Source organism: Leptinotarsa decemlineata, unplaced genomic scaffold (assembly GCF_025532065.1).
Source record: "Leptinotarsa decemlineata unplaced genomic scaffold, Ldec_3_MD MMD2_P_RNA_scaffold_14, whole genome shotgun sequence".
Classification (NCBI taxonomy): domain Eukaryota; kingdom Metazoa; phylum Arthropoda; class Insecta; order Coleoptera; family Chrysomelidae; genus Leptinotarsa; species Leptinotarsa decemlineata.
Window position 1 is genome coordinate 3,760,956 of NW_027412528.1, and position 13,204 is coordinate 3,774,159.

Genomic DNA, 13,204 nt, shown 5'->3' on the forward strand with positions numbered 1-13,204 from the left:
CACAAGGAAGAGAAGCCTCCACAACCAGTACTTGTACTTCCCTACATCAGAGGATTATCGGAAAAGATACGAAGGATTGGGTCCAACCATAACATCAGGACCTGCTTCAGATCTGGGAACACTATCCGTAGCAGCCTCACGAAAACCAGGCCACCAAACGCGGACTGCGATTTCAAGAATTGCAATTACCGGATACCCTGCGAGTGCGGAGAGTCCTACATCAGTGAAACTAAGAGACCTTTGAAAGTTCCCTTTGCTGAGCACAAGAAACACACACAGCAAGGAAAAACCAGCAAATCCGGAATAGCAGAGCATGTTTCGGCTCATCAACATAATTTCAAGTGGGCTCAAGCTGGAAATCATCCACTAAGAGGAACACTGGTTTAGAAGAAAATTCAAAGAAGCCGCGTATATGTTGTCCAACAATGCATTTAGTTAAGCTAGCGTAGAGATACGTAACATATGGAAACCTCTAATCAAACGGTGATCTCCCGCTGAAAACCAATGAAGCGGAGAGAGAGCAGATGGGATAGGTGGAAACACTCGAATAGCCTATAAATAGTCGGATCTCGAAGAAATAAGTCCAGTTATCACCCGAAGACGATTGTGGATACTAACAATCGAAACGTCGTGACATAACTTGGTTTAGAATTTTTTAATTTTAATTTTCAATTTTTTGTTAATAATAATTTTTTATTTTCAGCTTTTATTAATATTTCAATTTTTATTTTTTTGTTGTTGTTTGGTTTTATGTTATGTCCAAACTGATGAAATACACCACGAAACATTGTCAACCACCTTCAAACAAACATTTGATTGATGTATTTCGAAACGACACCCTGTATACAATATTATTGTTCTCATAAACATACTCGCATTGTTATCTATTAAACGCCACCGCAAACACTGATAAGCCACTTCCGACTCTGTCATACTTGTTTTTCTCAATATTACTTCGGACGAAACTAAATATGTTTTACTGATGTAAAATGTAAAAACAATTCGAAAAGCGATGACCAAAGCCATCACTCTCAACAGTTCGCAATTACTTTCAATATCTATCGGTGATGTCGAGGCTAACGATCACGTATATCGCACCATCAAGGGTCCAATCACAAATCATGTTGCTATTCGCGCGCCCTCCACCTCACTAGGGGTTGCTCTTCTCAGCGATCATCGAGCTGACCATCGACAGCTTGCCATCCGACTAGACCGAAAGTAAATGAGACAGAACCAATTTTGTATACCTACTATTTTATTGAGAATTTTGGTCCATTCTCTCACGATAAGCATTTGAATGTTAAAATGTATGTACATTTTTTATTCAATGATTTTGAATTTGAATTTTGAATGAATAGATGAATTGCCACTGAACATCCGCTATAAAATATAATACTTTTAACAAGACGGTGCCTCCTTTCATAATACAGCAATGGTGAGGAAACATTCCGGTGCCATATTCTCAACAAAATGGATTGCAAACAATGGACCAATTGCCTGATTTAGATTTTCTTATTAGGGAATACATGAAAAATATAGGTTTTTCGACACCCAGTACAGATATCGACCATCTCATGCTAGAAAATTGCCACAGAAATTGTATGGACAGACAACTCATGACTCAACAAAAAGGTCGTCAATTCGAGCACTCAATGCATTTGTTTTATACTTTCCCAATAATCCATCATAAAATGAATAGTGTTTCTGTTCTGTTATGAAATTAATTGTTTTTCTGTTTCATTGTTATTACTGATGATGCTACTTATTCAAAATGAAAAGCTGAAAAAATATCAAGTGTGATATATACCACTGAATTGTGATTTTATTGTTTTATCGATATTTGTAATGAAAAGAGAAGTTGTTAATGGCCGTGTTGACACGAAATGATGAATAATCGTTATAATACATTTTGAACACAATGAAAGGTTTTGTTTCAGTTTCTTTCATATTTTCTGAAATAACAATGCTATTCGTAGAAAAAAAACATTTTTTTCAGTTTTCCCTATATAACTCGAGAAGGGCGGAGGTCTTCGACCATTGTTTTGTTTTCCACGATAGTTACATTTTTCCAATTTAATCGTCTTCACATCTGTTATGGTTTGGAATTATTTTTCGATGTAAGCTCATTGGCTTTATACTGGTAGCGCCACCTTATATATTCTCATATCTGGAGAGAATTATATTTCGAACAGCTTCTTGGGAATGGATTGTACATGTCAACCCGTCTTGAAGATAAATTTGGATAGTGACGAAAATGGCAACAGACTGATATCGGAGAGCACCTTGTACTACATCGAATGTTTCAGTAACAACATTGACATAATTCACATTTCAAAACTCCTTTGACATCTGTCGAAGAAGTTGAGGAATAAATAATTAGTAAAGGAATTACTGCATATATATTTCATATATGGACAGTATTGTATTATTCCTTAGTTATTTTTTTGAAAGGGAAAATTGTTGAATACGACAATTTGCTGATAAATTAACCATTTTTCTTTGTGAAAAATACTTTGATTTTACGCAGTAACTTATCGGGGTGAACTAAAAAGTTTGCCCCTTCTACACCTGTATAAAGTTCTTCATTATAATTTTCATATTTTTCAGATTGTGGAAGGTGAAAATACCCAAAAAAGGGTGATGAAAACTGATTTTCCCCCACAAACAATGAGTTTCGTTCATTTCACACGAACTTTTGATAAATGGTATACAAAAATATTATTGAATCACTCGGTTTATTTGTAAAAAGCGTATGAAAAGCCATTCGATATTTTTTATCGCGTTCAGGCAGACAAACATTCGCGGAGGTGGACTATAATATATAGTGATATTGTAACTAATATCGTTGAAAGTTTTTTCGTATTCTAGGAATAAGACATATTATTACTCTCTGTCCGGAAAAAATACCTGATATCGCAGAATCAAAATTTTCTTGGACCTATATCCCTATAGAAGAATGCCATGCACCTTCCATTGAGGACATTTTCAAATTCATCAGAACAGTTCAGTGGTGTAAAAAATTGAACTTGGTAAGTGAAACTCTCATCATGTCTCATATTTCTAATTTGATAATGAATATAGAGTTCAAACTCATTGGGAAAATGAGAACAAAATATATATCCTTCTGGAAAGGCGATATAAAATTCAACAATGGTTTGTTGGTCGGAGTATTCGACAAAATATCAATGAAAATCCCCCGAGCGTAAGATAATACCGACTTTGTTCCTATCGATATCTTCAATATTTTTGAAAAGTAGATTGAGACTGTCTCTGTTTTTGTTTTACTGACACGTTGAATACATATATATGTTCACTTTTCTTTTCGAGTGAGTTCCAGCGATCACAATAAATATAAACAGCTCTGAACATACTTCATCAATTCCCCTATGATAATTTCTTGTTGCAGTAGAAAAATCGCGAGTTAAAGATACTGATTTCAGATAATTCCAGGGACCACTTGATCAAGAGATTTTTCCAACTATTTCTATTGATTTTCTTTAACGGGCATTTGTTGAAAATTGTTCCAGCGATCACAATAAATATAAACAGCTCTGAACATACACTATCAATTCCCCAACGATTATTTCTTGTTGCAGTAGAAAAATCGCGAGTTATAGATAATGGTTTCAGATAATTTCAGGGACCACTTGATCAAGAGATTTTTCCACCCATTTCTATTGATTTTCTTTAACGGGTATTTGTTGAAAATTGGCGTATTTATTTTTGAGCCAGGTATAAAGGTATTCCTTTAATAAAAATTGGCAGATCGTAAAAACTTTTTTCAGATAGCTCGAGTACGTCAATTAATTTTCCATTTATTTCTCCAGCCCGTAAACCCATATCAAAATGGTGCCGAAATGGCTTGTGTCTCACTATTAATTTTTGTTACAAGTTGCCTAAAAGTGGTAGGTTATGTTAGGTTAGGCAATATGGCTGCGACAAGTGAGTTTGCTCTGTTCACTGGTGAACTGAATAAGTTGAAAAAGAATGAAATTATCGATATACTATTAACATTAACAGTACCAGTAACTGTAGTTAACCCTCAACTCAACATTATGTGCAAAAACTCAGTGAAAGCTATATACAAAGTGACTTTGATGCTGTCGACCACAGCAAGAATAACATAACCTGCGGATCTTACAATACCTTGCAGACAAAATTGGAATCTGTGAAAAGTGAACTAGGACTTGTGAGTAGACTCAACCATCATTTAGGAAAACGAACCCAAGCAATTGAGTAGTAATTCATCTCCAGCAGTACATGAGATGCCATCTACGAGTCCTACTTCGAATCAAATCCCACCAAAGCAAATAGTACGAAATCTTACAACAAATAATGTGCCTGACCAAATAAAAAACATATCTTTCAGTGATGCAGTAAAAACTGTAAATATAGATGTGACTAGGCAGTTACAAAAACCAGCGGACACTCATTCAGAGCAAAAAATCAACGAAACTAGAATATTTATTCACAAGCGGAATTCCTTTGATAACAAAAAATATAAAGTGATTATTGGTGAAAATGACAATGGAAACATTAGGACAGTGCCTAAGAAAGCTTTTGTTCATGTATCCCGTTTAGCAGCAGATATGAAATCAGACGGTCTGCTGAGCATATTAAAGAAAAATGCCCCTGAAATCAATTTTACTTGTGACGAGTGGAATCGCACTGAACATATGTCAATATCTTTTTCATTAGAACACGTTGACAAAATTTATGATTCTTCCACATGGCCAACTGAAGCAGTTATTAGGAGATTTAAGTTCAAACAAAACTTTTAGATATCCAACAATCAAGAAGTACACAACTAGATATTTCAAATGGGAATACAGCATATTTATCAAATAGTAACCTTTCAGTTGACATGAATTGTACCGATTCGGTGAGTATGTTCCATATAAACACACAATGCGTGTCAAATAAAATAGAACAAATAGCGTGTTTTCTTGATGAATTTCAGTTTGATGTGTTCTGTTCAACCTAGCACTGGCAGAATAAAAATAACTTACCAACGATTAATATCCCTGGGTATAGACTTGTAAATTATTTTTGTAGGAAAAGCCAGTAAATGGGAGGAATAGCTATTTATTTAAGACAAAAAAAAATATATCATTCAAATCACTCAATTTGAATTCATTCAGTATGGAAATTCATTCTGAATTTTGTGACATTCTGATTCAGGACCTGAAAACATATGTGTTTACTTTATACAGATCTCCTTCTGGAGATTTCAGGATATTTATGGAAAACCTAGAACGCCTATTGGAACACTTTTCGATAACGGACGGAAGAGTCATAATTTTGGGTGATTTTAACATTCATTTTGAAATCATAAATGATCCTATGCTGAATGAACTATTATGTTTGCTAAATTATTTTGGCCTTTCCGTAAATATTCATGATAACACAAGAAAATCTAGCTGTATCGAAAATATATTATCTACCTTTGAAAGCGAGTTGTTAAGAACTGGCATTCTAGAACCATGCATATCCGATCATTTTGGGCAATATGAAATCATAAACCAAAACTTAAACAGCCTACAAATATATCATTCTATGAAAGAGTTATCACAACCTCGAGCTTACAGAAAATGAAAAATGCCCTGTGTAATGTGGGCTGGGAGATTTTCAAAAATGATGAACTAGGCGTAAATTATCTTGCAAATTTTTCAGTGAATACGTTTCATGATGTAGTTGAAAAAATATTTCCATTGAAGAAAAAATCTTTACACAAAAAGCAGTTGATAAATTGGTTGATGATGAGCTGAAGGCCTAAAGATCACTCTTGTCAAATATTAAACTAATTTCGGATGTGAGTAAAAACCTTGATGACATAAGAGTTTATAAACTCTTGGAGAAGGCATATCTGAAAAAAAATAAAAACAGCAAAAAAATTATCCATATGATTTCAGGCTCCCTTCAAATGTGTTCTTTTTGCCGATGATACGTCATTTATATGTTCAAGTCCAGATAACCACTTGAAACATGGTTTAGAGCCCACAATCTGAAAATAAATGAGGACAAGTCTCATAGGCTACTCGTAACGACCCGTCAGTGTGAACAACTAGACCAGAATGTGAAGCTACTTCAGACTCTGAACTGAATTGGAATGCTCATATAGATCAGCTAAAACTGTCGGATCATATTTCTTCTGCGACAACACAGGCATATTTCAAACTACGAAACTTTGAGAACAGTTTATTCCTCACTGTTTCAGTCTCATATGGGTTACGCCATTTTACTGTGGGGAAAATCATCGGATGCTAATGTTATTTTCATTCAACAAAAAAAGGCAATAAGAATATTAGGTAATCTAGGGTATAGAAATACGTGTAGACCTTTATTCATCAAACTCAGAATCATGACTCTTTCGTCCCTATACATTTACAATTCACTCCTTGAAATACACAAAACATAGTCCAACCTCACTACACATGCTGAGATTCACCATCATAACACTAGAAACTCTGACAAGATCAGACTTCCTAGATATAAGCTTTCTATTTCACAAAAAAATTCTTTAAATTTCAGTCTCTACAATGCACTGCTTCATTAAATCAAAACGATGAGTGTGAATAAGTTTAAACGAACCATCAAATCGTATTTGCTAAAAATGCACAAGATGCACAAGATATATGCTCTGTTAATGAGGTAGTTGGATAGTAAAGTTGCAAGATTCCCATCTTGATACCTACGACAACCTTTCCGTATGAGAATTTTTGCACGTCTGCTACACCTGACGATGACGTAGATTCAGTCGTGCGGCGCTTTTTCGCCCCCGGTTTTATTGAATTATCACTTGAGCGCAAACGTTTGCTAACCTGCTCATAGGGGGTTTGTTCCCCCACCTGAGACAGATTCCGCGTACGCCGCTCAAGAATTTGGTGCAAGGCGGTTTTATAAGGTACACCGCTCTTGAGGAGACGACTCAGTCGTTTCCTGGCTGCACCACCAAACCTTTTTGTTAAGGTTCAGTTATTGGATCAGGAGTTGGGGAGTTGAGCAGCTCTCCCTCTTGAAACTCCACATCCATCTCCTCTGTAGACTCGCTACTGATCTAAGTTCATAGGGAGGTCAGTTGGAGTCGTAAACTCGACATTCATCTCCTCTGTAGACTCGTTCCTGAAATAAATTTACAGGGAGGTCCGTTGGAGTCGTAAACTCGACATCCATCTCCTCTGTAGGCTCGCGCCCGAATCAAATTTACAGGAAGGTCAGTTGGAGTCGTAAACTTGACATCCATCTCCTCCGTAGACTCGCTCCTGAATTAAATTTACAGGGAGGTCAGTTGGAGTAGTAAGCTCGACATCTATCTCCTCTGAAGACTCAGCGTCAGAAAGAAGTTTCAAGTTTACCCACGTAGCGGGGCTACGTGGAAGCAGGCATCCGATGACCGGTTTGCTCAACCCTCACATCCCAAGCCAATGCACTCGCCGAAAAAAGCATGCAAAGTGGCGCAGGCAGTGGAATATGAACAAGGGCAGCCCAAAAGTGGTAATTGTATATCTTATATGTGCACCACAAGTTTAGTTAATTCGTTCATAAAATCAAATTAAAAATCAGCTCTGATTCATCAATCGATTGAAACTGGCCGATACTTGATGCAAATTTATATCGAAACATACAATAAAGTTGACTGTGAGATCTTCATAATCAACGTTACCTTATTCATTTCTTGATTGAGAGCAAAATAATGGTACATGTGCCTAGTTGGAACGACTAGCTTTGAATCTGCGGAGGCAAGGGTGCAGGTCGTTTCTTGATATATAAGTTCAATAATGAATGCTGAAAAGGGTTACCAAATAGAAGATATTATTTGGACGTCATCAACAAAAGTTTTTAGAAATAATATATCCCTTTTCAACACTTGTCACTGTAGACCAACTTTATTACACCGGAAAAAAGAAACTTCCAGAATACCGATAAAACACTCCTGGTTCACTCCTGGAGATCCAGGATTCTGGCAGTCTCCAGCAGTAGCCACCTCAGACCCATTCATTGTAGGTCATCCAGACACATCCAGGACGATCTCCTCCTTGTGTCCAATTTATTTTTGTTTTTCATGTTAGTGGTGGTTCTTACGCTGTTTATGATCATATCCTTTCACGAGTTTTCAACGATTTATGCTTCAACAATTCAAGGACCTTGGATAAATTTACAATTTTCTATTCAACAATTAATTTTGCCTGGCATAACTATAATGAAAAAACTATTGAGAAAGATCCTATTGACTCTACGGTTACTTACAATTAACAAATTTAAAATATGATTTTATATAATCCACTTTTGAATTCATATCTATAAATACCTTGAAAGTTGATGCTTATCAAATAGTTATTTGTTACACAAGGGAAAAAGTATTAGATTTTAGCTCGAAAAACGACGATTTGATATTGAAAAATTATATTATTATAATATGTTAAAGTCAGAAAATTATTGAATATGAAATTTGAATTTTTTAACAGGTAGGCTGTTGTACTTATAGCGTTGCTAGGAAACCAATCAATTTTGATTCTGTGATTTGATTTAAAAATTGCGAACTCAGTGCTGAGTAGTTATTTTGAAAAATGTCTAATTCCGAGTTTTCTCTGACTCCGCCGGAGTTAGTAGAAGCAGCGAAAGTAGCGTCACAAAAATTATTGCCAGCTAAATCGCGGAAAATTTATGAAACCGCGTATTCAAGATTCATGGAATGGTAGATGAAAAAAACATGCAGTTCTTTCTCGAAGACGGTGTTATTGGCTTATTTTTCGGAACTGGCACAACAACAAAAGCCATCAACAGTGTGGTCGAATTATTCAATGATTTAAAGTATGTTACAATCCAATAATAATGTAGACATTTCAAAATATTTCAAACTAATTACATTTCTGAAACAAAATGGAAAAGGTTACACGTACCACCATTTTCAAATGTTTCTACCGATGTGCTGGAGCTGAAATGTCGATTTATAGCACTTCTGTGAGGTTCTTTCTCCATGAAAGAGATGGCGGTAGCTAGTAGAATATACAAGATAACACGTGACATGCACTTTTAGCTCATTGGTGAACGGTCAATTTGATTTGGATCTCTAAGTGTTTATTCAGTTGATGTAACCGATATTTCCTATTGACTCATTGTGTAAGTATACTCTTTTATTAATTTTCGCTCACATACGAATATTTGATGATGAACAGTAGAAAAACATTCACTTTTAGTGGTGGTCGTTATATGTACCACCATGCAACTTCAACAGTTTTATGTGAACATGCGCCAATTATGAATAATTTTTAGAAATGGTCATGGATAGGAAAAGTATTCTACTATTCAGACTTGGTGGGAATGACCGAAGAAGAAATGTGGGATCAGCTGTATGATGATATACCTAGTGGTGCAGAATCTTCAGCATCAGATATCGGAATAAGAAGATATCAGATATAAGAAGAACCAGTTGTATCTGGTATCGTTCTAGAAGATGAACCTGAACATGCTGTGGATATTGAAAATGCAGAAATGGAAATTCAGGAAGATTATGACTCAGAATCAGAAATACCACTTTCGGAACTTCTGAGAAGAAATCCCGAAATGAAACGCAAACAATTAGTAGAAAAACGAACGAAATCATCCCAGGTTGCTGTGAAGTAGGATAAACTGCAAACTGTTGACGAACGTCTCCCATTTGTGGAACCAAGTGGAATTCCTGATTTTGTGAGAGATTTGAATGGCCCAACTCCCGGAAAATTGTTCGAATTCTTCATGACAACAAACGTAGTTGAACAGATTGTATTCCAAACTAATTTGTATGCCCAACAAATACAGCAATGACTGGGCAGACCTTATTTTCCAACCAATAATACGAAAATCAGGACCTTCCTAGGTATAAATATTCTGATGGGAATAAAAGTTCTCCCTGTTTATACGGACTATTGGAGCAGCGCTCCAGATATGCACGATTCTTATATCTGTTTAAATGAATCTGTTTTTCAGTTAACCAGCTGTCGCACCCCTACGAACGACAACCCTCAGAAGTCGAAACTTGTGCGAGCTAAGGTTTAACGAGGTCTTACCTTTCAACGTGTTATTCCTAACACGGGTCGGACGGTAGCAAGTGAAGATCGATCGTTCAGACTAGGGCTTGAACCACCGACCAACACGGCAGTCAATTCGAGTGGGTGAACAAAGCACCCACGCCGAACCGCTTGGCTACCGACCAACTTATGAATGTTAATCGTTTCAGTTGGTTATTAGGTAATTTGCATCTGAATGATAATCAGATGATGCCAAAAAAAGGGGAAAATGGTTTCGACAAACTTTATAAACTGAAAACATTTTTATATATGCTCTCAATCAATTTTGAAAATTGTTTTTTTGCTATCTGAGCATATGGCCATTGACGAGTCAATGATAAAATTCAAAGGTAGAAGTAGCCTGAAACAATATCTACCGAAAAAGCCCATAAAAAGGGTATATGATGGAATCGGCCGATACTTGATGAAAATCCATAACTAACGTATTCCAAAAACACTTTATTGTGAGATTTTCACTAAATTGTTTTACAAAAACGCAACACGTGTTTCGCCATACAATGGCTTCATCTGGCGTGTCTTTCCATAAAAAGGGGTTATTAAATGTGGTGCTTGGCTGATAAAAGTGGCTATTTGGAAAAAATCCTGATATATACTGGAAAAATCAAAGATTCTGTTGAGAAAGAATTGGGTCCACGAGTTATCAAAGATTTATGCGAGGGACTAGAGAAAAAATAACATCATCTCTATTTCACATTAAATGACATTGAAGATTCGTGAACGTTATTAATTATGAAACTCAAGCAAACAAAGAATGACGTAAACAGGAGATTTGTAGTTACTGAAGGATATATTAAATTTTACCGAATGTACATAGCCCTTCGTCGCCTGTTTTATGCATATCGCAATGGAAAATGTATCAATCAGGTTCTGATTCTTCGCAACATTCCTTCCTTTGTTGATGGACCAGTTTTTATCAGCTGCATATGGAAAGAGGGGAATAATTATCTGTATGAAATTCGATCAACTGTTGTCTTTCTGGTGTATGCCCATATTACGTGAGATCAGGCGTATATTGCATATGGGATTTTTCTCAATTCGCAAGATCACCATCACAAACTCCACTTGCCTTTGCTGTTCAGCCAGGAAGCAATTTATTCAAGTTTATACTGTCGAAGTATTACTTCGGGACTGAATTATTGGTCAATGTGAGTCTGAATTATTGATAACAATTCATCTTTTATAGCAAGGATACCTGAAAGTATATCTTTGTTTGATTGTGTACTTTTGGGTGAGGTACCCATAAGCAATCGGAAAGAAATCGGTCCCTATGTTAGGTGAAATTTTTCGTCAGAAATAACTCAATACCTCCTTCAGTTTGGGTCATGACAATGAGACTACTACTGTAACGAGACTACTGTATATAGCTACTAGCAGAGATGATTCATGAAATGAACCATCAAGTTTCGGTTGGATTCTATTCAATGTCTGTTCTGCCTTAGTGAACTGTGGAACGTACGTTTTCATATCAGGGCTGTTTTGGCAGTGAGATATCAGATTTCTTAAAGAAAAAAATTTTCATCGTACGATACTATTCACCTTGTTAAGGACTGGATTATTTTCATATCATCTCGTCTTCCCATTTCTGTAATATATATCTCTGAAATTTTCAGCAAACACGATATTAATCTCTGAATTGTTCGAGGTAGTGAAACCGCAAGAAATTTATATTTGAATAAAGTACTTTCTGAATTGAAGGCAACAAAAAACTTTTGTCTCTCTTCTTGACTAATACATGAAAAATAAAGATGTCTGGAGGAGGAAAAATACTCGTATAACAAGTACTCAATGAAAATTTGTTTTAAAATGTGTGGATAATTTATATACATCACTTCCAGATATTTAATGCAAAAAAGACCCATCAAACGCAAAATAATCGAATATGATATACATGGTGTTTATAACACATGGAGCAAAAATTCACGAGACTATTCTAAGGATATTTGGTCCCTTGATGATTTTTGATAGGGCGCTTTGTTTCGAAGATACGGAGCAAAAGAATTTCGACAATAATAATTTATTACCAAAAATTACATGTAATGTTTCTCAATCTACAAGAACTGTTGAAAATTACTCCCCTGCTCGGATGTGAGGATCTAATATTCTCCTCATCAAATACCGAACTCTTTCAGAAACACCAGTATCGTTTGTAATTGCGTTAAACCCAGCAGTTTTCCGATTTCTCAAATCTTCCACATCTTTCCCTGAAGTGGTATAGCCTGATAAATTCAGGGGGCTCCATAGGAAATAATCCAGAGGGTTGAGGTCCGGTGATCGAGCAGGCCATAAATGAGGTCCGCCTCGACCAATCCAGCGATCTCTGTATGTTACCGATAAAAATTCTTGACCTAATATGTTGAAATGCGCTGGTGCACTATCATGCATAAACCACATTGCATTTCTTGTAACCAATGGTACATCCTCTAGATGGGTAGGGTTTGTTCCAAACAGTTTTGTTATACCTCGCCGGTAAGTCTTCCTGGCAGAAATGCCGGTCCAATTAGGAAGTTACCTTCAATTCCCACCCAAACCTTTAACGAGAACTGATGTTGAAAGCGATCTTCAAGCACCTCATGCGGATTCTCTTCAGCCTAAACATGGTTATTGTGAAAATTCCTAATGGCATTTCTTGAGAAACCGGCTTCATCGGTAGAAAGAATAAGTGTCAATAGTTGAGGGATTTGAACCACTGTGCGCAAAAGCCGTTGACAGAATGCAATACGTGGAAAAAAATCTGCAGGAAGAAGTGCCTGAACTCATTGTATGTAGTATGGGTACAACAAATAGTCTCTAAGAATGTTTCAAATCGTCCCGTTACTTACATATAATGTATTTGCAATTTTTCGAATAGAGGTACCTGTATCTTCTTCTATCATGGCCAGCACATTCTCTTCTACTTCTAACGTTCTTACTGTCATTGGCCTTCCTGGTCCTCCATTTTGCTTCAATGCTTCTGTTTCACGAAGTCGTTAATGTATACTTTGGAAAGATTTTCTATTAGTACAACCGCCTAGCTTCCAATGAATTGTCATCAGCAAGTCCATAAATGAAATGCATGTCAGGCATCTCTGCGTTACTATAGTCATTGATAATAGAGGATTTCACTAACAGGATTTTAAATATTAAACATAGAAAATGCA

At 36.1% G+C, this 13,204-nt stretch overlaps 1 protein-coding gene across 1 annotated transcript in view; it reads left to right on the top strand.

The window, feature by feature from the left end:
• LOC111515118 (dual specificity protein phosphatase 23) overlaps positions 1-13,204 on the top strand; it is a 56,436-nt gene that overhangs the window by 22,261 nt on the left and 20,971 nt on the right. The window contains exon 3 of the mRNA XM_074176905.1: positions 2,869-3,029. Within this exon, the coding sequence (XP_074033006.1) occupies positions 2,869-3,029 (161 nt within the window). The remainder of the gene's footprint in view (positions 1-2,868; positions 3,030-13,204) is intronic.